This window comes from Eumetopias jubatus, unplaced genomic scaffold (genome assembly GCF_037043125.1).
Source record: "Eumetopias jubatus isolate StellerSeaLion01/CBP00866 unplaced genomic scaffold, mEumJub1_p1.0 scaffold_17, whole genome shotgun sequence".
Classification (NCBI taxonomy): Eukaryota; Metazoa; Chordata; class Mammalia; order Carnivora; family Otariidae; genus Eumetopias; species Eumetopias jubatus.
In genome coordinates, this window is record NW_028274823.1 from 75,786,965 (window position 1) to 75,814,121 (window position 27,157).

The 27,157-nt window shown below is 35.5% G+C and overlaps 1 protein-coding gene across 7 annotated transcripts in view; it reads right to left on the reverse strand.

The window, feature by feature from the left end:
* Positions 1-27,157, reverse strand: part of ARID4B (AT-rich interaction domain 4B) — a 139,448-nt gene that overhangs the window by 44,269 nt on the left and 68,022 nt on the right. For all 7 annotated transcript variants that reach the window (XM_028104459.1, XM_028104460.1, XM_088019938.1 and 4 more), the window contains exons 7-15: positions 22,673-22,764; positions 14,955-15,093; positions 10,686-10,765; positions 8,872-8,948; positions 7,681-7,835; positions 4,678-4,750; positions 2,635-2,729; positions 1,633-1,730; positions 267-510 (exon numbers count right to left, since the gene is read on the reverse strand). In XM_028104459.1, coding sequence (XP_027960260.1) covers positions 267-510; positions 1,633-1,730; positions 2,635-2,729; positions 4,678-4,750; positions 7,681-7,835; positions 8,872-8,948; positions 10,686-10,765; positions 14,955-15,093; positions 22,673-22,764 — 1,053 coding nt within the window. The remainder of the gene's footprint in view (positions 1-266; positions 511-1,632; positions 1,731-2,634; positions 2,730-4,677; positions 4,751-7,680; positions 7,836-8,871; positions 8,949-10,685; positions 10,766-14,954; positions 15,094-22,672; positions 22,765-27,157) is intronic.

Here is a 27,157-nt window from a genome sequence, read left to right on the forward strand (position 1 = left end):
TCATGATCTAATTGTTAGCAAAAGGAAGTGCCAACCAATACTAATATTGAGAAAGGTAGTAGTTATTTTAAGAAACTCCTGCCATTCCTAAAACACTAAGAAAAAATAGCTAACAACTAATTTTAAATACAAAAATAGCACTTAATGAAGAAAACGCACAAAAAATAAAGTATAAGATTTTATGATAAATTAGCTATGAAAACTTTACAGACTAGGTAGAAAATGTACCAAAGAAGGCATAACACTATTAACAGTATCTGATTTACCAGAGAGGGTTTAATATTTTCCTTTCTATCAGTATCATCATCAGTAGGTTTTTCTTCTTTTGGTATTATGTTCTCCTCCTCTTCAATCTTTATTTCTTTGATTTCTGGTTCAATTTCTTCCTTAACTTTTATTTCTTTTACATTTTCACACTCTTTACATGGCTTGTTAACAACTTTCTCTGGCAATGCCATCTGAAATTCAATATTGGCCGACCTACAGTACTCCTCAAAACCATATAAGTATCTGGAAACATGAAGAGAAATTACATTTGGAAAACATTTCAAAATATTGCTGTAGAGTTACGGTTTTTAAAATGAGTTCTTTTAAGTTCTCAGATACTCTCGTTTATTCTAGTTCAGTTCTTCCCAATCTCTTTAACCCAAATAGAAACATTTTTCGAAGAAAAAAAGTCATTAAAAAAACTACACTAGGGGCGCCTGGGTAGTGCCGTCAGTTGAGCATCTGACTCGGTTTTGGCACAGGTCTTGTTCTCAGGGTCCTGAGATCAAGCACTGTGTTGGGCTCCATGCTCAGCACAGTCTTCCTAAGACTCTCTGTTCCTCTCCCTCTGCCCAGCCCCCTGCCTCTCTCTCAAATAAATCTTTTTTTTTTTTAAAGACTTTATTTACTTATTTGACAGAGACACAGCAAGAGAGGGAACACAAGCAGGGGCAGAGGGAGAGGGAGAAGCAGGCTTCCCGCTGAGCAGGGAGCCCGATGTGGGACTCCACCCCAGGACCCCGGACCACGACCCGAGCTGAAGGCAGACGCTTAATGACTGAGCCACCTAGGCGCCCCTCAAATAAATAAATCTTTAAAAAAAAACTACACTAAAAGTGAAAAGATAGTCAGAATGTTAAATAGAGTAATGTAACAACAGTAGTTATTAAAGGTATTAGTATAGTATCAATCTGTTGAGCACTTCTTACATGCCATGCACTAGGCCTCTTCATTCACATGAAATCTCATTGAATCATCAGAGTAATCCAACGAGGCAAGGACTAACATCCCATCTTACAAACGAGGAAACTGAAGCTTAGGAGAATAAAGAAATGGTCCTGGAGGCACAAAAGCTAATAACTGGCAGAACCAGGATTCAACCCTTGACTTTTTAACACTTTGGCATTTTAACCTCTACATAGTACTTTCCAAATTTACTTGGCCACAAAAACTTTCTTCATAGAATATCTCCTTGATCTAGTATTCGTAGAATACACTGTAGAAAATGCTATTATAGAGTGATTAGTCTAGTAAAAATTTCTGATTTCTTCTTAGAAGAAATAATTAGCCTCAGTTATACAGTAAATTCTAACCTGCTTTCCAGATAAAGTAATGAACGTAGGTATATCAAGTACACTGACTTACTTTTTATAAGCACATTTAACGTTGTATCCTGCAGCTGAATTTAAGACGGGGATTCCAAGATCTTGGTAGACTTGTTTCCAAACAGCTCCACTTTCAATCTAACAAAGTAAAATGAAAATTCCCAAAGTAAAAGGTGGGAATATAATAAAATTTTGATTAATGCAGCATATATATGTTTGTATGTGTTGGTTCTGGTCTCAAAGGAATGAAAAATAACTAGCTTAATAAATTCTAAATAAAAAATTTGGTATACAACAATATTTTAAAGTAAGTTTTAGTATTCTAACAAATCTCAGAATTACAAATGTTGAAATATTAGGCCATTTGATTTTTAAATTAGCTCTAGCGTAGTGCCTAAGAAAATATTCAGGTTTCTAAATCAAAATTTGTAATGAAGAGACACAGATAAAATTCTTTAAGTAATGTATTAGTTCCCATAAAATCTGTAAGCTTAATAAATCAAAGCAGTTCTAAGGATCTTAGTAAAACATTTTATCTACAGAATACATTTTCCCCCCAGAATAATCTTAATTGAATGGACACCATACATCATGGCGACCTTAAGTTAATTTCTTCAGTTCAACGATGATTTTTCTGCATGTTTCTACATACACATATGGGTACGTACACGTGTGTGTGTGTGTGTGTGTGTGTGTGTGTGTGTGTCAGACACAATGGGAGAGATAAAGGATATAAAGATTAACCCTCAGTCTAGTGGAAAAGAAAGAGAAGGAACTTCTACCAATATGGTTGTGCTGTGACTCAGACATACACAGGTGGTTTATGAAAGTCTGACAAACTTAACAGTAAATCAAAAAGTTCATTTGAAAAAATCTTTAATTGAATTTAAATTTGGTCTAAGGAAGCTACCTGTTTCTAACTTGTGCTTTCCATTTTCTTTTCCTTCTATTCTTAAGTTTTCATTAGTATACAATTCTAGGTAATTTTTAGATAAGAAAACATGTATGAAAAACATGTTTCATTTCTAACTGTAATACTTACATTATCAAATCCTCCAAGCTTGTGTACAAGTCTGAATAACTTAAAGAGATTCAAATTTCGATATCCAAGTACGGGCCGTTTGTTAATAGGTGTGCCTATTAAAGAAAATACAAAATATATTATAACCATGCTACATTTTTTATTTAAAATTACAAAAGATTCAGGTATCACCACTGAATATCTGACTATATATAGTGTAAAGTGTATATATATGAGAAAACAAATCCCTTGTTAATCAAAAACATGATGTCTACTACTTAAGCCCATTTCATTTTTAAAAATTTCTCCTACCCGATTTTCGAAACCTTATATGATTTCATTCCATTTTCATTTCCCTAATGAGCAAAAGAGCTAAGAGCCGATAAACCAAAATAAAATACCAACAGGACAAAATTTTTTTAAATCAAGGAAACAAGGTTTAGTAGAACTGAAGAAAGGGCTAAGATAATTAACGGGCAACTGCTTCACAATGAGAGTGATTTTCATGATACTTTCTTTGTATGTTATTAACTGGCAACTAGTCTAAACAATGATTCCAGGGTAAGACTATATGGTTTTGTTTCTTTCTAAAGGTATTTATTTGAGAGAGTGTGCGGGGCGGGAGGCAGGGGGTTGTCAGGGGCAGAGGGAGAGAGAGAATCCCAAGCACACTCCCCGCTGAGCACAGAGCCCAACATGGGGCTGCATTTCACGACTCATGAGATCATGACCTGAGCCAAAACCAAGAGTCAGAAACTCAATCGACTGAGCCACCCACGCACCCCTAGTTTTGTTTCTTTCTAATGTGGACCATGCAAGGCAAGGACACTAAAACTACCAAACCACTAGAAAGTGGTAGAGGAAATAATGGGATGGAGATGCAACTGTGGCCCTTTTCCTCAAAACAACCTATGACTGGCATGGTCATATTCTGTCACTCTTTCTAATATTAGCTTTTTAAATTTTCTTCTTTTTTATTTATCTTATATAAAAGCCTAAGAAATTGCTTACCTTCTTAGGCCAAGCCTCCTTTCACACAAAGAAATAATACAGAAAGCAAAGACATTTCATATCAAACAATAAGAAGACACCTACATTACAGTAGCCACTATCACTTATGAGAGCAAAAGACAAACCGAGCCACCTTCTACTTAATCGGCAATATAAATGAGGATTTTAAAAAATATTAATTCCCATCCCACAAAGAAAATTATTTCCCAGGGTACGGTGGTACTTCCAAATATTATTCATTCATTTTGTCCTTCTCCTCAAGCTAAAAAGCTTTCTGCCTCTCCCCACTCCCTTTCTAGCATCTTCCCAGGAAAGGAGACACTATACTCTGAAGAGCAGATAAGCAACAGAGTAACAGGGCCATAGTTATTAGAGGACTAGGTCACTACCGTAAATTAAAGGTTAGCACCCATATCCCTTTCCCTCAATCTTTGCATTTCTTTAAAAACATTAGGCAGATTCGAACAGCTAAGCCAAGGCTTACCTTGAGACTCTGTCACCTTTCTCTACATCTAACTCTCTTTGGATGGTTTAATTCTCTGCTTAGTTCTGTGTGGCTGGGTCACAAGAAGACTTATGGCATCTTAGAGTATGATGTCTCCCTCCCTCCCTCTCTCTCTCATTCACATGTACACATACACAAACACACACACACACAGACACATCCTAGGTATATCAAACAGTGATTCTGGAGAGGGAGGCTTATAACACAGAAGCACCTATGTAGGTGCAAATAAAATGGTACTATGATTCTCATTCTGCTACTGCTCCCTAGTATTAAGCGTTCTTTGGGGACCCATGGATGGGTAGCCAGACCAGGACAGAAATCAGGCCATATGGGTCCATGGCCATAATATCCATCAAAATACTGTCAAAGTCCTCATTCCATTTACTATATGACAGATACGATGCTAGGTGCTGGTGACGCTGGCAATCAAGAAGAGAGCCATGATTACTACATGACATGAAGCTTAATGAACAGAATTCTTAAAGTATTAATTATCTATATGATACATTATAACACTAATCATGAATAAAAAAAAACAAACTCACCTCTATCCTCCATAAATTTGTATAACTGCTGAAGAAAGTTCTCCCTTTCTTCTGGAAATGGTTCTATTTCTTCCTAATTTTGGTCACAGAAGAACAGAGCATTATTTTCCTCAAAGAAGCACTTTAATAATATAAGATTTCCTACCAACAGCAGAGACTAATATTCACTAAAATATTTCAAAGGCTTGTTTTACCAAGTAAAAATTATTTCTTAACACTAAGCTGTTTGAAACCAGGCAAGTCTAGACATTTTATGCTTTCCAAAGGAACATGTCCTAAAAGGTATCTCAATAGTGACAATTCCAAATGTAAATTCTCATATAAGAAATAAGACTTATTAGCAAGATGGCTCATGAGCTTTTTACCATATCAGATATCTGTTCTTTAAATCAGGGCCACAGGCTCAAGAAGACCTACTTTCACTTATATTAAATTGGGTCAGAGTTTAACATCAAAACTGACTCTCCTGTTGCTCCTCCAGAACTATATAGGTGTGGGTCCCCTTAGCTCTAACTGCAAGTATCCTTCATTATATACAGCCCCACTGTACAGCACCTCAAGCTTAGAAAATCAGTAAAGTGGGGAACAAACTTGATCTGCAATACCTGAAGATTCAGACTTAGGGAAATCTTCAAGTAATAAAATAGTTCCCTGATTTATCAATTAACAAGGGAGGGACTAGCTTCTTGCTGCTGTGGCCAGGGGCTGTGGCAGTAGGGAGCTGGTCCTGAAGCGACCTGCAAGGAGCAGGGTAGTAGGTGAGATGGAGGAACTCATCAATTCAGTGACTATCATCCATTCAACAAACCACTTAATGAGCACCAGTTAAGTGTAGGCACTATACTAGGTGCTGAATCAAATAAAAGAAAAATAAGCAATGGAGCCTGCCATTAGAGAACGTGATCAGGAGTAACTGCAGAGAAAGTGATACAAAATCCACATCTTACAGTTACTCTGGCTGAAACAAATGTATCTCTGATGGTAAAACTTAAGAGCATACTTTTCAAATGACAGTCTAAATAACTCTATCATTTTAATTTTAAAAATCATCTGTCTAATGCCACTGTTTTGACATCTACCCTTTATTTCAAAAGCTAGCAGAGGAAAGGAAGGCAAGTTAAAAACCAGAAACAAAATCCATGTTGATAAACCTTTAGGTCTGCTGGTTGAGCAGAGAAGAATAAATGACAATTATTAATTTGTTTATAAAAAAAAACTGCACTTCTCAATTTAAACATGGTCCACAGAAGCTAGGCTTTGGTAAAGTAATCAGACATAAATCTAAGATATTATCTTAAACGCCCCCTGATACAATCAATACTTGACTTTCATAAACTGCCAAATGTATTCCTGTCACAAAAATCTTTCAGTGAGGTTTGTATTTAACTTAAGAAAATGTCTGAACTAGAAACCAGATTTGCTTTTACAAAAACATTTATAGAACACAAATCTAAGCAACAAAAATTTTAGTAACTAATGTTCATTGACCCTCATTTATATACATGTTATAGCTTCTGACAGACACGATCTAGTAAAGCAGGGTCCTTTACCCTTGAGGAGCTTACAGGGGAGAAAACACAGTAAGTGTGTGGGGGGGGAGGCAGGATAAATAACAAAACATGCACAAGGAACGATATCAGGTTAGATTAGCAAATGGAGTGATTGACTTTCCTTGGGTGAAGGAGGTGATACTTCACAGATGGCTTCCCTCTACAGAGGCGACATGTTAGTAGGGTTCTGAAAACTGAACAGGAGTTTTCCAGGCTAAGTCGGGGAGAACAGTGAAGGGCACTGTAGGAAGAGGTACTGGTATGTGTACAGGTTGAGTAGAAACAAGGTATGCAATTTAATATGGCTGCAGCATCAAGTTCAAAGTGGCAAGGGATGCCAAGAGAAGGGAAACGAAGGTGGGGCTGGACTGTAAAGGAGGGTCTAGAAGTGAAGCTTGACTTTTAGGGTGATTGAGAAGCTATTGGGGAGGTTTTAAGCAAAGGATTGCTTGTTCATTTTGGCATTTTAAAGAGAAAGCAGTGGGGAAGACTAAAGCTGAGAAACTTTTACACTATACACTGTCATCATAAAGCACTATGTCATAAAACATAAACTCTAAAGCAATCGTATTTCATCAACAGTTGTTCATTACAGTTAGATGGCAGAATTTAATAACTTATCTAAAATATTACATATTGACATTAACTTACTAGCTTCCTGAAAACATTCAGTCCAATTTGCTTGATGGTCAAATATACAGCCTTCACTACCTGCACCATTCACCAATAACTTTTAGGAAGTACCATTAACAAGTACAGTGGTGCAATGTCACTAGTAATATCATGGACGGCTTTTTTTGGTACTTATCATTGCTAGACCTAAAGTACCATTTACAGTGAAATCTAAAACTTTATCTCCTTGATCCATATAAATTCACAGATGCTTTATTTATGATCTAATTAGAACTATCCACCCATTTGTATTAGATACAGTTATTTAAGATTCTCTGAATCAAAGAGATATTAATCCTCTTTTGCTGATTATTCTTTTAATAATACTAGAGAGAAGATATGTTTTATACTTCTCTAGGTATTTCAATAAAATATCCAGATGAAAACACTGTAGGAAGTGACGGCTGGCCACACAATGATGAAAAGCATCACTCTGATGAAAGCAGTGCTGAAAGCAGCAGTTTGCTATATTAGGTGGGTATTTCCCTTGTTATCTGATAAACCAAAAGCACGGCAAGATTAAGAAACATTTCTGAGGTTACTGAAATAACTATACTTCATACTTTTAATTTTGCAAGACCATATTTCTATTTTAAATAAGCAAGCAAACTACTCGGTTATGATGGATAGCACAAGCATATCTTTATTATGAACTACTTCTAATGCTAAAAACACTAAAAAATACTAAAAAGCGATTGATGACTTTGTGCCAAATCCTAAGTCACAGAGGAAACCCAACCGTCACTCTGAATTTCAGAAGCCAGCAGCCGTCTGTCCTTACCTCCTCCTCACTGCTGTTATCCTCCTTTTCCTTCTCGTCATCTTCCTCCTCCTCCTCTTCCTCCGCCTCACTGCTAGAACTATCTTCCTTCAGCTCAGTCTTCCAGTTAGCAGGGATAGTTCTACTTTTATGAAACTCAAGGGCCTGATCAAAGGCTGCAGAGAGGACCAAAAACTATGTGAACTGGAGAAATTAAGACAACTGATTTGTCTAATAACATTAAACAAGATAAAAAATTAACTGCTGTGCTAATACCACGGACATTTATCAAGTGTTTGCTGTATGCCAGGCACTGTTCTGTAGCGACTCATTTAAAACCCAGCAGTCCAAAGCACTGGGACCCAATTTATAGATGGCAAACTACTGCTACTAGAAGGTGACTTAGGTTCAAACAAATACAAACGAAAAGAGCAGTTTTCTTCTTTTAAACAAAAATTAAACACGTCTAGGATAAACAACTTTAAGACAGGTAAATTTCTGATCATTGGTCCAACAAATGATGATTAAACAGCATTGTACACCAAGCACAGAGCCACTGTATTGAACACACAATAGCTGAAAATGTACTACAGATATGTTATCTTCATTCCTAATAAAACATGAATTAAAATTATATTAATAATTAGCTTAAACCCAAATTAGCGAGACACAATTATTTTTGTTTTACAATACATAGACATGAACTCTAAGCCACAAATTCTTGGTGATTTTTAACTAGTCTACATAGCATATTGTCAGATTTGATGAACCTGGGCAATAAGAAAGGTGTCTACAATGCCAAAAATTTAGTAAGAAAGGCAATTATGGCATATTCCTCAATAAAATATAACTACTGTTACACTATGAGAAATGCCAAATCAAAATTACTTTTGATTCCTGTTTCTACCATCCTCAGGAACTAAATATTTTATTTACTAGGCAAAGCAAGTCCACAATAATTGGCTGATGATCTAGTTCCTTCCCACTCTTAGATTATTGCCCCTGATTGTAAGCTAAAAAAAGAAAAAGCAGCCCTACAATAGCAAAAGACACACAGATTTACAAAAGTGTAATTCACACAGAACCAAATGGAACTTCAAAGACAGAACTTCAAAAATATGTATTTTTTTAAAGAGCAAAAGAAAGTTTGATCTTCAAAAACACTTCAGCAGTTTTTAAATTAACCATAAATTATTCCAAGATTATCCTTACCTTGTTTTAATATAGCATCAGGCTTTGGTGCAGTGTCACTAGTAATTTCATGGACATCCTTTCTTGGCACTGAAGTACTACATTATTTTTTTTTTATTTTTAAAGAAAAAAAAAGCCACAAAAACACAACAGAGATTAAGAGTCCAATTACACACCACAGAAAGATACTGAAAATATGGAAACATTAACATTTACAATGAAAGTGACTGCACAGTGTTGCAATTCCCAAATGAAATGCTAGGCAGGATATTAAAATATGTAATCATCTACAGAACGACCCCTCCTTGAGAGATGTTTTATGAGGTATTCTCAAATATCAAAGAGTCCCTGGCTAACTGCAATAAGGAAAATATTGATCCTGCTATCCAAAATAATAATAAAATGAAAATATTTGGATAGCAGGATCAATCCAATAAAAAAGAAGTCAAATAGTAAGAATTTGCCATTGTCTTGGGATAATCACAAGAGATTACTAAATTTAAGATTGGAAGAAAATGTTACTTGTTTACAATATAAATGTTCTTCTAATAACTGTTTCTAAACTGGATTCTAGGCTCACAAGCAAACTTCTAATATATAATTTAAGATCCTTCATGGAACTCTACAACCATAGGGAGGGGATAAGATGCAAGCAACCGGGAGAGTTTCTATCATATATATCACATATACCTCCTATTTTACAATAATAAATCATTGTTCTACATCATTCAGCTCTTCTGCGTTTGGCTTACATCAATCAATAAAAGCCTGAAAACTATTCCAAATACATTTTTCAACCTGCCTATTTTTTTAACTTTTTATTTTAAAAATTTCAAATACATACAAAAGGAAATAGAATAGGGCAATGAACCACCACATACCCATTACCCAACTACAATAATCATGAACTCATAGTCACTGTTTCATTTATATCCCTACACTTCCTTCCACCCCACATGGATTATTTTACAGCAAATCCCAGATACTATATAATTTGATTTTTAATCAAACCTTCATTATGAAGGTTTGAAAGAAGTCTTTTTAAAAATCATAATAAATACCATTACTACACATTTAAAAATTAACAGTGATTTCTTACTATCATCAAACCAGTATTCAATTTCAGTGTTCAAATTTCTGATTATGTCAGTTTTGTTAAAGTGGATTTCACAGATTGTTTTTAAAAATCACTTTTCAGAACCTGAAAACCCAAACACCAATCTTAAAACATGATGATCATTTTAAGGTATAGACACGGAATAAGGCAAAGTATAAAATATATGACTTTTCTAGTCGCACAATTCTAAAAAGCAAAACAAAACAAAAAAAACCCCATAGAAATCCTTAACTCAGTTCCAAAAAAGTTCTATAGGAAAAATCACTTGAACACTTAACATACATTTATAGAAATCCATTTTAACCCTTACAACTGCGGAAGTCAAATGTTATACAACACGCATCAGCATAAGCATTAGACAGAACTAAACTATTAGAGCCCAATTAAACCTTCCAGAAAAAGAAACACATCCATAAATGCAGCAATCAAGTACTATAGTAGATATATCTAAATTTGCCTCAACAAATCACCAGCTACTATACAGGCAAATACTGACAAACGAAGTAATACTGAGAGTCTAGGGAAAAAAACCCAAAATGAACAAGGAAAGCAGACTATAAGACCACTTAAATGATAATGTGAAAAAGATCATACTTTGTTTAAAACATTCTGTATGATGAAAAGTAAAAGCATAAGTCATCAGAAATAACTAATTTATCATTTATCATCCTAACATGGAAAAACAGCATACTTTTCATCCCTAGTGAATCATACTTACAATTTGCCATCTTTGAAAGATCGAACAAGAATATTGTCTTTTTTCACAGCAATTTCATCACTACAATCAGGACAAACCACCTTTAAAAAAAAAGTGTAAAACCATTAGAACTAAAAGCAAAATTTACAGATATTTACATAAATATCAACTATTTAAATCCTTTCAAAAAACAGTTTCAGCTTAAAGTTTAAAAACTAATTTTAGTTTGTAGGGTAAACAGCTACACACATGTGGGAATACACACAAGTAATTTTAAATTTACATCCTCTATCCTTCCAGCTCTCTGGATTCCCCACACTGTTTTTGGCACAGGCTCGTGTTGAAAGCAGAAGCGTGGCCATGCCTAGACTGATGCTGTGGACCAAGTTCTCGTCAGAAACAGAACACCGGCATGAAAGTGGAGGCTGGGGTGGAAATCAGAGGTGAAGCCGGAGCCTGAACAGAGGGTGTGCAGCACGGTTAGGAAAACAGCGGGAACCAAACAGGAGCCAGTATCAGAACCCCAACCAGAGCAGTCTCCAGCTTAAAAAAGATACAGATGAGGTTCTACTTATTATTTACATTTAAATATGTATAACAGGCACTAAAATTTCTTCATAATACTACCCACTCTAAAAAGTAAACATTTTTAAAAAGACATGGAGGCTGTGTAGGACTGATCACTCCCCAAGAGAGGACACTTAGCTGGAGCCGCCTCAGCTGCTATTTAAAGTGAGGTCAAAGTGGGCCTTCCCAAAGGCTAATGCAAGACACCTATAAATTTTTAGTATTTCAATTCCAAGACAGCCCACTCTGTATACCAAGAACAAGTTAAAAGAACAGTTATATTTCTAAATGAAAAATGAGCTAAGTTAAGTATGACAGGTTTGTCCTAAGGATGGGCTTATTGGCTCTGAAAAATGACATAACGGTACATAAAGGCACGTACTCTCACCACAGGTCAGAAAGGAGCTAGAAACAGGTTAGTTCTAATTCAGTCTTTAGGAAGTTAGTTAACATTTTCCATAACTGCAAATGCATTGCACTAAGCATTCTTTAAACGTTGATGGCATTCTGAATGAACTCCCTGATGAAAGTCTTTTATACATTATTAGCATCGAGGGAAACTTCCCTGTCATTTCAAAAAAAGTCTGAAGTAAATACTGAGCATTTGCTCATATACTCATCTTGTGACTCTACAGATACTGACTACCACCTCGAGGTACTGTACTGGCTGCCGGAGAACAAGAGACCAAATCAGTCACCGCCCCTCCCCACATGGAGCCTGCACCCTATAGAAGACAAGCACTAACAAGTAAGCACAGGTGTATTTAACTGCTGCTGTGTTATGTCCTTATCTAGGCAGTCAGGGACCACTTTCCTAAGACCCAACATTTAAGCTCAGCTTTTAAGACTGAGTAGGAAATGGCCTGACAAACAACGTGCCTGAATGCACGTGTGTGTCGTATAAGGGGTGTGCTGCAAGCAATGGAAACAAATAATGGGAAGGGCCAGAAACAGCAAGCACTGGACCGCGCCCCAGACAGCAAAAGGAGGTCAGTGTGGGTAACTTTCTGCCTGGACTGATTGAGATAAGAAGGGTTCAGATTTTTCTGGTCTTTTAGGCCATGTTAATTCTTAGGAATAAAATCTAAAATCTTTAAGGAAAGGCTCTGAAGCAGGGTAATGTTATACTAGATCTGCCTTTTAAAAATTACTTTGAGGTGCGCCTGGGTGGCTCAGTCATTAAGCATCTGCCTTCGGCTCAGGTCATGATCCCAGGGTCCTGGGATCGAGCCCCGCATCGGGCTCCCTGTTCCACGGTAAGCCTGCTTCTCCCTCTCCCACTCCCCCTGCTTGTGTTCCTGCTCTCGCTGTGTCTCTGTCAAATAAATAAATAAAATCTTTAAAAAAAATTAAATTAAAATTACTTTGAAAAAATGAAAATAAAAAAATTAAAATTACTTTGGGGGCGCCTAGCTGGCTCAGTCAGAAGAGCACACGACCCTTGATCTCAGGGTCTTGAATTCAAGCCCCACGTGGGGGGTAGAGATTTTAAATAAATAAAACTTAAAAAAAAAAGAATAAAATAAAATTACTTTGGCTGTTATCAAGAAAATGGGCTAGAGAAGGGCAAGAGTTGAAAGAGATGAAGCCACCACAATCACCCAGGTGAGAGAGGTGGTGGTGACTCAGACGGACAGTGGTGGCAATGGCATATTAAAGAAAAGAGAATATTAGAGGTAATTAGTGAAGTGAAGAGATGAGTGAGCAGAGGATGCTCAGTTTTTTGTCTTGTGCAAACGATGTCATTCACTGTGAGATGAAACACTGGAGGAGGGCCAAGTTTGGGAAGGAGGGAGGAGAGAATACATTTAGTTTTAAACTTATTAAGTGTTGAGATGGCTGAAGGACATCCAAATGGAGATACTAAACAGATACCCAAGTCCGGAGCTCAGAATGGAAGTCTGAACTGTAAGATATAAACTTGGGAGTCAACAGCCTAAATATCAGGGGCTTAAACTTGGGTCTAAAACTATGAACAAAATCTACCTTTCTCTTTTTTTCTCATGGGTTTGGCAGTCCTCCACTCTACCACTGAGCTATCGAAGGACTCACACTTTCTCATGGGTTTCGAAAACTACATGTGTGGTAGCTTAGACCAGTGCTGCTGCTGGTGTGTAAGTGGTTCGCTTTCCATTCTGCCACAGGAATGATAATCCATATTTCATCCTGTTCACTCATGGGTGTGATTTTCTTGGTCCCTAAGGCATTTCAGTTTGTTAACTCTGCAACCGATGCTATAAAAGGGGATGAGATCACCGTAAAGAGAATACAGAGTGATATATTCTGAACCTTGCACAGCAACATTTAAAGGCTGGTTAGAGGAGAAACAGTGAAGGAAAATGAAAAGGAAGACTGCGTGAGTCATGGAAGCTAAGATTTCCTCCTGTTAAAATGGGGTGAATACCCTGTATTTTTCAGTCTCAGGATTCAATGCGAATACTTATGTGACAAGCTTCATACAGTGCCTGGACATGGCAGGTGCTCAATACATGGGGGCTACTTACAGGTCCCAGGAGTACAACTGTTTCCTAACACAGTGATGTTACTAAACACTTGTAAAATTTAACTCAATTTATAAAAACTAATTTTAAAAACTGAAACCCAAATACTATTTATGTGATCATGTTAAGACTGTTTGATCGAGAACACAAGTTCACACTCTAGTTGACAAAAATTATTCATAACTGTCCAAAAGATCTCAATTTGGGGGGGGATTACATATATGAATAATTCTAAGATTCTTTAAATAATACTGTGATGTTCCTACACCAATTACTGACAATTCGACATCGTAAATCCTTAAATATTTTCCTTTTCATCAAGGAAACTATTCAGAAACTACAGGCGAGAGAATCTTAATACTGAATATATTAAGAGTGAAAAATTAATATTCCTGTTATTTAAGAAAAAGACAAACAAAACTTTTTTAAAACATGTTTTCAAAAGAAATTCTTACAAAGAATCTTAGTGCTTTAGGAAAAAAGAAATGATCATATACACTGACATTTGTTTTCAGCTCACCATTAACCAAGTTACTTAATCTTTCCAATAATCAGTCTCCTGATCTCTTAGTGAGAATAAATAATATTACCTGCCTCACAGTCCTTGTAAAGGTTTTAACAGTCCTTGCAGAGAGCAGGCATCCAATAACTATTCGGCTGGACAGATGGGCATATGCAGAGGTACAAAGGTATCATAAAATATTTATATTTATAAAGACAAATAATTGCCCTTAGTTTTAATTGTAAGATACAATATAAGTTTTAATTGTAAGAGCCAGCATTCATTGGGCAATTACTTTGCGCAAAACCCTGAACTGATAAGCATTCAGGATAAAGAAAACAAATCATGTTCACTGAAAAGAACGATAAAGAGACATCATTTGCAGACAACAGTAGAAAAAGAAAGATTCTTCTGCAGTCTTTTGCATGATGAATTTAGAAGTTTTAAAAGTTTGCATTATGAATCTTCTACCCAAAATAGAGCAGTATAATGAACTCCCACATACCTACCCTCTAAAATTACCATAATTTTGCCTTTCTTGGATGACTTAAGAGTTCTTGGTACTCAAAGACAATTTTGAAAGTAATCTTTGTGTAAACTAAATGACGCTAAAACCATTTTCCTACTCTGTACCTATGAAAAACATTAGTAAGATTATCAATTGTTTTCTTCATGAACCTAAATAGTTGAATTTTAAACTCTCATACTGAAGTTACTCACCAATGCAGGAAACCATAGTGCTTTCTTTTTATCCAAACTAATGTAATCTACACATACAACTTTTCCTAGTAGTTCATCGATCTGTTTCCTATCATCCTCATCTTCATCACTGGAGGATGAAGAAGACTCTTCCTCTGGTCTAGGGAAAGAAAAAAATAAGATATTTCCATTTATCTTCACAAAGAATGAGCATACCAAGTTGATAAATATAGGTATTCTAGAAATCTTACCTCATTTTCTAAAATCTACAGAATGGCAAATTTAAATTTTTAAACAATTTTCTAAATTTCTAAAGAATAACAAAAAGGGTTATCATTTGAAGAAAGCACATCATTTTCCTAAACATCCTTTGGGTTTATTTAGTGCTACTCTAAAAGGTTAAGGGGGGAGAACAGAACAGAGTAACACTGGTCCCCAAATTCTCAAAAAGCTGAAGGCCCCATACGAAACATCCCAGTACTACACTAAAATATATTAGATCCAACTCTCAGATTAAAGAAGTTCTAAAGATAGTAATTTTATACTCTCAGTACAAAGCTAATTTTAAAAAGGGGAAAAAAAGATCTTTATTTATTGGGGGCTTAGGGTGGGGAGAGAAGACAATCTGGTAAGAGATCACCAATGCTATCCTTAATATCAAATATACACAAACCAGGAATTGATAAAATGTACAATACAGTTATTTTGTATTATGTTAGAAATTCCTTTCAGTTTACATTGTATATTGGACTAATAAATTAGAAAGAAGTTCACTGTCAGCAGAAAAAGGAACTATCTAAAACCATCCACTTGTTGTTAAGACAAAAGCACAGCAAAAAGTAAAACTAAAAAGGAAAAAAAAACACAAAACAAACAAAAATTCAACTCTGAGTCTGTTCCAAGAAAGCCCACAATCACTGTTAAAAAAAGATTCTAACAACTGAGTGCTCAAAATGCGCAGAGTAAGCAAAGACACTAAGAAATGAATAGACTACAATGTACATTCTTTTTTACAAATTAAAGAGAAGAATGGTTAGTGTTAATTACCTATAGGGATGAAAACATTTTTGAGATACTTGGCAATGACCAAGTTCACTGACAAAAAATGTAAACTGACAGATTATTTTAAAACCTTAAACATGATTTAACTATTTGGTTGATTGGGACAAATCTAATATACTCTAAAATTTGTCTTGATGCCTTTCCAAAGGGATGGCAACATAATGTCACTCCTTTATATATTTCAACATAATTATAAAAAAAGCAAAAACTATTATAATAATATTAAACATTTTAGAGTAATATAGGAAATATCACTATTTGATTTCAATGATCAAGGGACTTAAAAATTGTCCCCTGGTAAAAACAAAGCAAATTTTCAAGTTTGCTGCTGAAAACTAGTGTATTTCAAATGGCACTTAAAGCAGTTTAAAGTAGGGACATGGAAAGTAAGTAGGAGGTAGGAAAAACAAATATACCTTCATATTAGCAAAGCATAAAACCTTAAAAATAGGCACACAGCTTCGGACAGTAATGAAAGACCTCCCAAGTCTGAGTTCTAATTGATTAGAAGTGTTTCTCAAGGGCAATGACTTTTATCTCTTCACTTTCTAATGACTATAGAAGACATCCAACCTTAAAACCATAATTACTGCTTTTCTAAAGCAGCCATAAAAAACTTATTCAGCTAGGATGTAATGGACACTCTTCATGTTATTATCATTAGCAAGACAGAAAGTCCCAATATCATGGATAACATATATCAAACCTGTAAAACAGGGAGAGAGAAAACTGGGCTTTATTTGCCTAACAAAGTCATCTGCATCTTTATGAAGATTCTCATTTCCTTCTTAAGACTTAACAAGTGTGAAGATTTCAGACATCAGAAAGTGACGTATAAAAAAAAAGTCACTGCCTACATAAAACACCTATCCACCTTTCACATTAAATGTCCAAGTTTCACTCTAAAACCATTGCCCATTTATGGACTAGATTTCCTGGCCACCCCCACCCCCGCCCCCCGCCGGACCCCAGCAACTGAAGACTTTGTTCCAAGAGTACTCATTTCTCCGGTATCAATTTTTCTGCCCCTACTACATTGAGTCCCATCAGCATACTGTTATTTCCATCAATATGCTATTATTTCTCCCACTTAAAAAAAGAATCCCTTGACCTCACCTTCGCCACCCAGCTACTGCCACCTCGTTTCTCTACTCCCCTTTGCAGCCAAGTAACTTGGAATGCTCTACTCCTTAACATCAGGAAACCCTCTGACTCCTCTAAGTCTCTGTTCAAACGTCATTTCAGTTAGGTGACCCTGACAATCTCATTCATATTTACAACCTGCCTGCCCCAATCTCTCCTCACTTTTATTCTTTACCCACAGCATTTACAAATCCATCATACTATATAATCTACTTAGTTCTTTCTTACGTTTTCTCTTTATTGCCCATCTCCCCTATATGAGAGAATATAAGCTCTAAGGGCAGAGATTTTATCAATGCCTGTTTATTCACTGATATATCCCAAGTACCTGAACAGTGCTTGGCACAAGCATAGATATTCAATAAATATTTGCTGAGTAAATAAATGAATAGATTTATTTCTTTCTACGATGGTTATTTTTAATTTTATTTTTCCTGAAATCACAAAATGTATACAAGCAGTATAATGTACACAACCAGTATAAACCACACCACTATATATACCTAAGGCTCCTTTAACTTTTCCTCTTGGAGTTTAGCCAAGAAATAATTTACACAAGACACTCAATAAACTGAACTAAAATAAATGAGCATCAAAAATATTTTAAGGGGCGCCTGTGTGGCTCAGTTGGTGAAGTATCTGCCTTTAGCTCAGGTCATGATCCCGGGGTCCTGGGATCGAGCCCCACTTTGGGCTCCCTGCTCAGCAGGGGAATCTGCTTCTCCTTCTCCCTCTGCCCCCCCCCCGGGGTGTTCGCACACTTTCTCTCAAATAAATAAAAATAAAATGTAAAAATAATAAAAAATAACTTAAAAAAATATTTTAAGGGAGCAAATACAGAGCAAGCAGAGAACCTGCTTGGTTTTATTCCCCTCTGACAGCGTTGCTGCTTCAGTGGTAAGGTGGTATTTGTTTACAGAGCCAGAGCAAAATACTGCACTGTTTGTGACATAACATCTGATGCTGCCACTGGAAACAAAGCTAACTACTCGGGAATGTTTACCACCACAGAATAACAGCTAATTATTTAAGGGGACTGCACATCACTATTAATTCTAAATTAACTGTAAATTAAGTATGAAGAACTTTAGACAAGACGTGTGCCAAAGAACAGCAAATGACAAGAGGCAAACAGGAAACTGACTTCAATCATCCTTATGATTTCAGGCAAATAACTCAGTTTCAAATTTTGTACACTAAATTAAAAAACCTGTATTAGTCAGTATGAGAAAGTCTAACGAGGTACAGCTCCTTAGAAATTAAAACATATAGAACATATGGACATGTATATACTTACCAATAAAAGGATTTTATTTTTTCCCCAATTTTTAATCAAGAAGGAAACTAGAATCAAATTCTCGTCTCAAAATGAAACAGCAAACAATAAAAAAAATCTTCTAGAATTAGTGGTACTGGTTACATAATCTGTGAATACACTAAAAACACTGCACACTATACACTTTAAAAGGGTGAATTTTGTTATGTTAATTATATCTCAATGAAAAAAATTTTTAAAGATCTGCAGACCTATGAACACCAGGTACACATCACTATTTTACTGGGTAAACTTAGTACTGTGAATGGGTGAAATCCCTCCCCATAAATAATCACTATCAAGAACCACTATAAGCTTTCTTATGCTTTATTCTTTTTCTGAAGGAGAAAAAAAATAACAGCAAGCAGACTGATTTCTACTGTAGCAGCTGCATATACACTTTTGCCAGGTTATTGGAAAACACTTTTGAGAGGTGAGGGTACACAAATGTTTCTGTAATTTCAGGTATTATATTCTTTAGGCAGAATCAAACAAAACATCTGTATACGATGGTTAAATTATAAGGGCAAAATTCAATCAACTTATACACTGACTGAATGATCAATAACTTTCTTTAAAAAATTAAAAGAGAATGATAATCTTAAGAAAATAACTTGAACATATTAGAATTAACTAATTAAAGGTAGAATATAAATAAAACTCAATTGAAGGAAGGTGTCAAAAATAATTTTTGAATAGCTGGAGGCAGATTAACTGGTATGTGGATTAACAGTTGTTAAAAGAAAATATAAGTAGTGATATACTCATTAACAATAGAGTCTGAGGAATCCTGGGAAGAGATAACCTTATTTTTCTCTGTACAAAATTAAAATTTAAATGACAATCAGAGAATCAAAATGAAGACTTTTTTAGTTGAGTAACAGAAGAGGAAATGAAGGTCAGATAAATGACCTTAAGGTCCAGGTCCAAGACTTTGTTGTAGAAAATCACTCAGAAAGGGGAGAAAGAACTTTGAGGAACTGTAATTCAGGAGAAGGGCAATTCCAACCGTGGTACTCGCCTGTGGTGTCTATATACCATGGTGTTAAGATCTTTTGGCAATGAGAATGACCACCATAGTGAGGGGGAAGGAAGAGCAAGTAAAACAAGATTACAGATGAGAGGGGCTTCATTTCCTACAATAGTTAATTCTCAACCTCTGATCTGCCTTCTTACTTTGCACATATATGATACAATCCCAAGAGCAAATCTTTCATTATACAGAGATTCTCAACAGGAAAATCACTAACTTAGAATGTTTGCAGGAGTCTTTAGAAAGCAAAGATCACCTTGCTCAGTGACAAATGCATGCTTTAGTCTCATCTTCAAGAAAGGGAGACCTCAGCTTATAGATTTTTTAATACATCATAATTCTGGGTCATTTTTTGAAGATTACTCTAGGTGATAATCTATAAATTATCTTACTTTAAATTTATTTTTACACGTGTAGATGACAGTTGGAGAAAGATAAAACATGTCTAAATATTAGATGCAGTATTTTTAAAAAGAATTTTTGATAGACACAAAAACTTTTTCCTACAATATGCATATAATATGGAAATGTTGTTTTAAAGAATTCAAATAATATAGCCCAAAGCGGTTCCACTTAACAGACATAAACACTGTAAGCAGAATTTTTATATACTCACATATAAACACATTTTTATGAATGAAGTCAAGTCACATACTGGTATTTCATGAAAATTTTTGCATTCAATATATAATGTTTGATATCTAGTATTTACACAGTGTTTCCTATATAAACACTTTGAGGATATGAATTCATTTAATCTCCGCAACAACTCTGAGAGATAGTTATACTATTATCTCAATTTCACAGATGAGAAAATTGAGGCATGAAGACTAAGTAATCTGCCCAGGGTTATATAGCAAGGAAGTGGCAGAGAGTTATTCACACCCAGGCCACCTGGCTCCACATTTCACACTCTTATCAAGCCACACTGCCACTCTGGAAAGCCAGAGAAGCAGAAATCTTCACTAATGAAATAATTTTACATTAAATACACCCCACCTCACTATTCTGACATCACCAATCATTATTAGAAGTTGACTACAGAACTATGGAAGACTCTAATGAGCAATGGTAGGTAAAATTTTAATATATAATTGAAGTCATTAATTTTCAAAGAGCCATCAAAAGGTTTATCTTGTAAATGCTTCAGTGAATATTCTATGGCAACAAAATATCCCTCTGGAAAAACTGATAACACTGTTAGATCACAGTAACATCAAATAATCACAACAGGATTCTTTCATATGAATAATGCTATCATACATTTTTCATTTATTTTTCTTTCTGGATAGAACAAGTCATATGCAGAAGAGTAAATAATTGTTATACCCTGAATAGCCTAAAGATAATCAAGTCATCAGCAAGCTAAATCACAAGTGAGAGAAATTATTCACTTAGTAATTAATTGAAAAACATCTTCTAAAAATTTTCAGGGAGTTAAAAAAAAATGCATGGTCTGAATCACTAGTAGGAAAATACTAATATGAAATAATTTTTCAATGCAAGGATTAGTCTTTTAATTTCCTCCCTCAAAGGAGTCATTATTTATTTACTGTTAGAACTAATTCAGAAAGTAACTGAAGTACTACTCTATCTAAATAAGAGTTAATCAGTTGAATGGGAAAAGGCCCACGGAGCACGGGTGAGTTCAAGTCCTCGTCCCTTCCTTCCTGTGTTCCTTGGATTACTGACTGTCCCTGAGCCCAATTCCCCCAGTTTTTAATATGGGTAAAAATCATACCTATCTTCATGAGTTTGCTCTAATGCTAAAAGTAAGCAATATGAGAGATAGCGCTTACCCAATTTCTATCTTCAAAGCTCAGCCACAATTAGATTTAATACGGGATTCTAAATACTGAATGAAAGCATTCACTTATGCTAGAGATTTCAATAATTCAACTCAACATTTATTTTTAACAGCCATTCTGACAATATTTGGGCTTAGACATGTTAAAATTTTTTCAATTTTATCCAAGTGAAATGTTCAAAATTGTTTTTAAAATAACCTCCAATGGAATATATTAAAATCCCACCCCTTCCCATTTTCTTCTCCTGCTCCTATGGGGGCAACTATGTTTTTAACTGTTTCAGCTGTTTCTTTGATAGTTACTACCTTATCTCTAAATAATACTCTTATACTAACTTATACATTGTATACATTATTCTGTTGACTTCCTATTGTTACTAGGACTTAATTTTATATTTAAGCCACCTCCTCTCCCTCCATCTTACTAAGTTTTCCTTTCTGATGTAATTTTCAGGGTGAGTTACCTAATGCCTTTGCTATTTTTTTCTCTATTTGTTATCACATTATCTTTAATTTCCCCCCAATGTTCCATTATATTAGGTAATTGAGTCCACCTTTTTAAGAGACTTTCATTCTTCCACTCTGCATTCTATTGGCTACCAGCATCTAGTATTACAACAGAGAAGTCTGATGCTACTCTGCTTCCCAGTCCTTCACAATAAATTATTTTTTTTGAAAACTGTTTGAAAATTGTTTCTTTCTCTCTGATGACCCTCTGATCCTGTGATCCTTTTTAATTTAGAGCCTTCTGGAGCCTAAGCATGGTCCATTAAAAGTAATTTGTTAAATAGGTAGAATATATGTCACAACTGTAAGACATAAAAATAAGTAAGATGGTTTCTGTCAAGGAGATTAAGATTATTAGGAAGAGAAAACAAATACTACAATGACAATAACAGGTGAAATACTGTTTTTGACATTAGATAAATGCAAAGAATTTAGAGGGTTCAGGGGAAAGAAAACAGGTCTGTTTTCAAGGAAAGAGTAGGGAGACAAAACAGTTCACACAAAGGTGGGAGCATTTCTGTTGGAGATTGAATGAGTGGGACAATGACATGTATGGGTGGATTTGAGAAAGAAAAAAAAGCATGAATAAAAGCATGGTATCAGGAAAACAAAGGATGTATTCAGCGAACGTTGACTGGCTCCATTCTGACTACAGCATCAAGATACATGTAGGGAGAAATGGCAGGTAGATATACAACTGTTAAGGTTGGCTGAGCATGGAGAATCTCAAGCACCCGTGCTAAGGAGTCTGAAATTACTATGAGATCCAGTTAGCATTTTGCAAAGTACAATTTCAAATTAGTAACTCTTAAAACAATACTAGAAGGAGAAATGAATTCAGGTTCAACTAACAGTTATGAAAATGGACTTACATATGATTAGATCTTCTTCCTCTATTTGTTTTCTTCCCTATGACAGGAGTGCCAAAATGTTCAGGGTTGGTGAGTGGGAGCTGGTCTAATGTCTGTGGGTAAGAACATAAACCCATCAAAGTTATGACGTAACAAGTTCTTTTTCCCTTTATACCAAATCAGTTTAAGAATATGCTTAGATTTGAAGATTAAAAACTGCCCCAAGGAAGCCTAAAATACAACTTTCCTAAAGAGAGACAACTGTCATTTCAAAGATATTAGAATAAAGATGAATGAACCCATTACTGGGGGCAGGGGGGGAGTGAAAAGAAATTAAGTTGTTCTTTCCTCATGGTTTCATTATCTATTTGAAGGCTGAAAGACTTCTAAGAATGATTAAAATACAAAACAAAACACAGCTCAGTAGAAAATAGACTGGGGAGATAAGAAATCTATATGTAAGGACCTAGCACCTGCATTGGAGCCAATTGCAAATAAAATTTCTCTTTGTTCAAAGGGAATCATAATCCATAATATAAAATTCTTAGTAACAAACAAAATTATCCAAAAAAAAGCATCAACTGCTTGAAAAAAGGCTTTAGGTAGGATATATTATTACTCTGCAAACATTTTCTGCAATAAACCTTTTTTAAAGAATATGTAAATATTGACTTTTCTAAATTTAATTTTCCCTTCCTTTGTAATCTGCAGCATCCAATATGGTGCTTGGTATGAAGATAATGATCAGTAAATAAACATGTCTTGTTGTCAAATGACAGTTCATGTCAAACCCTTTGTCCCTCACCCCATCCTAAAATCATGATTTCCAGGTGAGGAATTGGTTGTTGGTTAAAAGCAGAATGAAGAAAAAAGGGATCCTGGAATGATTCCCTTCATTTCTCAGTATCAGATACTTCTTAGATTTTTCTTGCCATTATTTCCTGCAAAGGTTTATATAACTAAAAAGTTAAGGTCTCAATCTGAAGACGCTATCCCAACTAACTGAATTCTCTGAATATCAATTTTGATAATCCTACTTTTTCTGCCTTTTTAAGATCTTCCACACAGTTGCTATTCCTTTCATCCAATAGAAGCTCTGCTATTACAGATAATTTCATGAATACCAGGGGAACTAAAGACCCCACAAAAACTGTCAGGATGGGAGTGAGGGTGAGAAACTACTTCAGATAAAGACTTCTCAAAGTTACAAACCAGGGTGTTATATGAAAGGGTATACATCAATTTAGATTAAAAAAAAAAAATCAGACTATCTAAATATAAACTTAATATTTAAAACTTTTATTTTTAAAACAGATAATTTTGTTGAAAATATGATGAACTAAAATGTGAAAGGGGAAGCATATTAATAATCTTGTATAACTTATTAGACTGCATAACTTCTGAGGATATATGTAAATGTACCTGAGGTACAGAGATCTATGTACCCAACAACAAAGAATACTGATATAGGTAAAAGGTACTACCCATAAAACATAAAGATCAATTCCTTCAGAAGACACAAAATATATTAACTTTTTATATGGCATAAAATCTAATCTTTCAAATCTAGCTTAAGTCAGGCATTTAAAAGATATTTAGAGGGGCATCTAAGTAGCTCAGTCACTTCGGCATCTGACTCCTGATTTCAGCTCAGGTCATGACCTCGGGGGTCCTGGGATCGAGCCCCGTGTCCAGCTCCACACTCTGCGGGGAGTCTACTTGAGGATTCTTTTTCTCTCCCACCCTCTGTTCCTTTACTCTCTCTCTCAAATAAATAAAATTTTAATAAATAAATAAATAACAAAAAAATCTGGAGGCAAAAGTTGGTCCAAATACAGTAATATACCAAACAAAACCTCTTTAGAAGTCACTTGTCAGGGGTGCCTGGGTGGCTCAGTCGGTTGTGTCTGCCTTTGGCTCAGGTCACGATCCTGGGGTTCTGGAATTGAGCCCCGCTTATCAGGCTCCCTGCTCAACGGGGAGTCTGTTTGTCCCTCTCCCTCTCTGCTTCTCACCCCTGCTCGTGCACTCTCTCTCTCTCTCAAATAAGTAAAATCTTAAAAAAAAAAAGTCACTTGTCATTAACTCCTAATTACGCTTCCCAAGAGCAAAAACTTTCAAAGTACTATATTTGGTAAACAGAGAAAATAAATTAATCTAGATTCACTTTCGGTCAAACTAACAGAAGGATTAAATGCCCCGCCTCACTCCCCTAAAATTAAGATTGCTCTTGTGAAAGCAGAGACTTCTATTAAGTACTGTGATTTCTATTTTAAGCATCTGGTATTCACCGGTTACAGGAAAGAAAATATCCAGGATTTCTGATTTCTCTCCCTATGTAATAAAGAGTTAGAACAGTAAGAAGCCGTATCTCTGTCCCTGGCCTCAAACCATGTCCAGGAAAGTAGGATCACCTTTATTTCAAGTGAGAGAAAAGACTGTGGGGAGGTTAGAATGTGTCTCGTCAAAACCTAAAGAGCAAAAAGAAGAGACTCCTAGCTATACTGAAGGCTAAAAGAAAATTCCATAGGCCTAGGGGAAACATGCCTATGTCCCTGTTTCTTAAATGGGCTATAGGAAATATGGAGCTGAGATTTTATCTAACTTTTCTTTAGAGTTTTTGACTGCATGTAGTAAATGCACAGCAAATACCAGCTGATGAAACTACTTCTGAATTATATGCTCTGCAGAAATGCCCCAACCCCTGGGCAGTGGCAACACTCTCACTAAGCCGGTTAGGGCTAGAATCAGTGATGTTAGTGCTGGAATTCAGACTGACGGAAGTGCTGTTGTGATCTCTTATTATGGAAATCTTTTAAATTTAAGTCTTTAAGTATGTAGCTTATTAATGGAATTAGTGACCCCAAACACTGCCAGTGGCTTTTTGCTCAAAGACCAAAGTTATTACTGATAATAACAATGCTCTGAGTAATTTTTTGACAAATTAAAAATGTTTTTTGAAAATATCAAAAATATCAAATAAAGGAAAGGAATACATAGATGGCAGATTAAATACACTCCTGGCCATGCTATCACAGAACTCAGTACATTTATAATCTTAAAATATTTGTTTGATTAATGCTCTTTCTCCTCCAACAGATGGTAAGTTACTCGAGGATAAATTCCATGTCTACTTGGCCTATCCTGGTGTCTCCAGTACCTAACATAACACCTGGCTTATGAGAATGGGATATGGAACAATACACCAGTATTCTAAGTACCCTCTAGCAAAACATAGAGTCTAACACATATAGACACACACAGTAAAAGTGGTCCGCCTTGAAGATGAGAAGGATACACTGAACTACTTGCTTATACGGCTTCAGCCTTTACACTACAAATGTCATGAACTACACAATTCTCCTAAAATAAAAAGTATTTTAGATATTTCTCTGGATTAAATAATAAATGAGGCACATGCTTTCACTAAGCATATGAAAAATCAAGTCTTCAAGCTCCCATATTCACTCACTGACGTACTATAACTGTACACATGTTCTAAGGGAAATGAAATTATTTTTAAGAATTACATAAATTTAGGGGCGCCTGGCTGGCTTAGTCGGAAAAGCATGCAACTCTTGCTCTCAGGGCTGTGATTTTGAGCCCCACACTGGGTGTAGAGATTAAATAAATAAAACATGAACAAAATTACATAACTTATAAAGAATTGTTACTTTATCACTGCAAAAAGCCAAAATTCACTGCAAATTCTAAAGCTGTATTTCCTATATTTAAACCTTCACAATTAATTCAACAAATATTTACTGAAGGCTTTTGTATAGAAAACACTGCTGGGAAAAGAAGAGCCTATCAAAATGACAAAAAGATGGCTATACCCCCAAAACAGCTTAAAAGCTTACAGGGAAAATAAGAAAAGTAATAAAAAAGACCATCAAATAAGAATAAGAGAAGTGCCAAAGGATCAAAGGATAAGGGATCAAATCTGGTTAGAAAGCTCATGAAAGACCTCATGGAGGAACATTAAGAGGAGCAGTACTCAGCAGAAACCAAGAAAAGAATATGAATCATAATCTGAAAATACCAAGTAGTCTTATAAGACAGAAGTACAGGGAAATGGGGCACTGGCTGGCTCAATCAGAAGAGCATGTGACTCTTGATAGTGGGTTGTGAGTTCGAGCCCCACACTGGGAATAGAGATTACTTAAATAAAAACTTAAAAAAAAAAAAAAGGAAAAAGAAAAAATAAGTACAAGGAAATGTTATAATCTGAGACTGAAAAAACAGGCTGGAATCATAATACACAGAACCTGTCCCAAATTCTGAACTGCATTAGGAAGTCAATTATTTAAAGGAAAGGAAAATATATATATATATTTTTTAAGATTTTATTTATTTATTTCTTTGACAGAGAGAGACACAGCGAGAAAGGAAACACAAGCAGGGGGAGTGGGAGAGGGAGAAGCAGGCTTCCCGCTGAGCAGGGAGCCGGATGCAGGGCTCGATCCCAGGACCCTGGGATCATGACCTGAGCCGAAGGCAGATGCA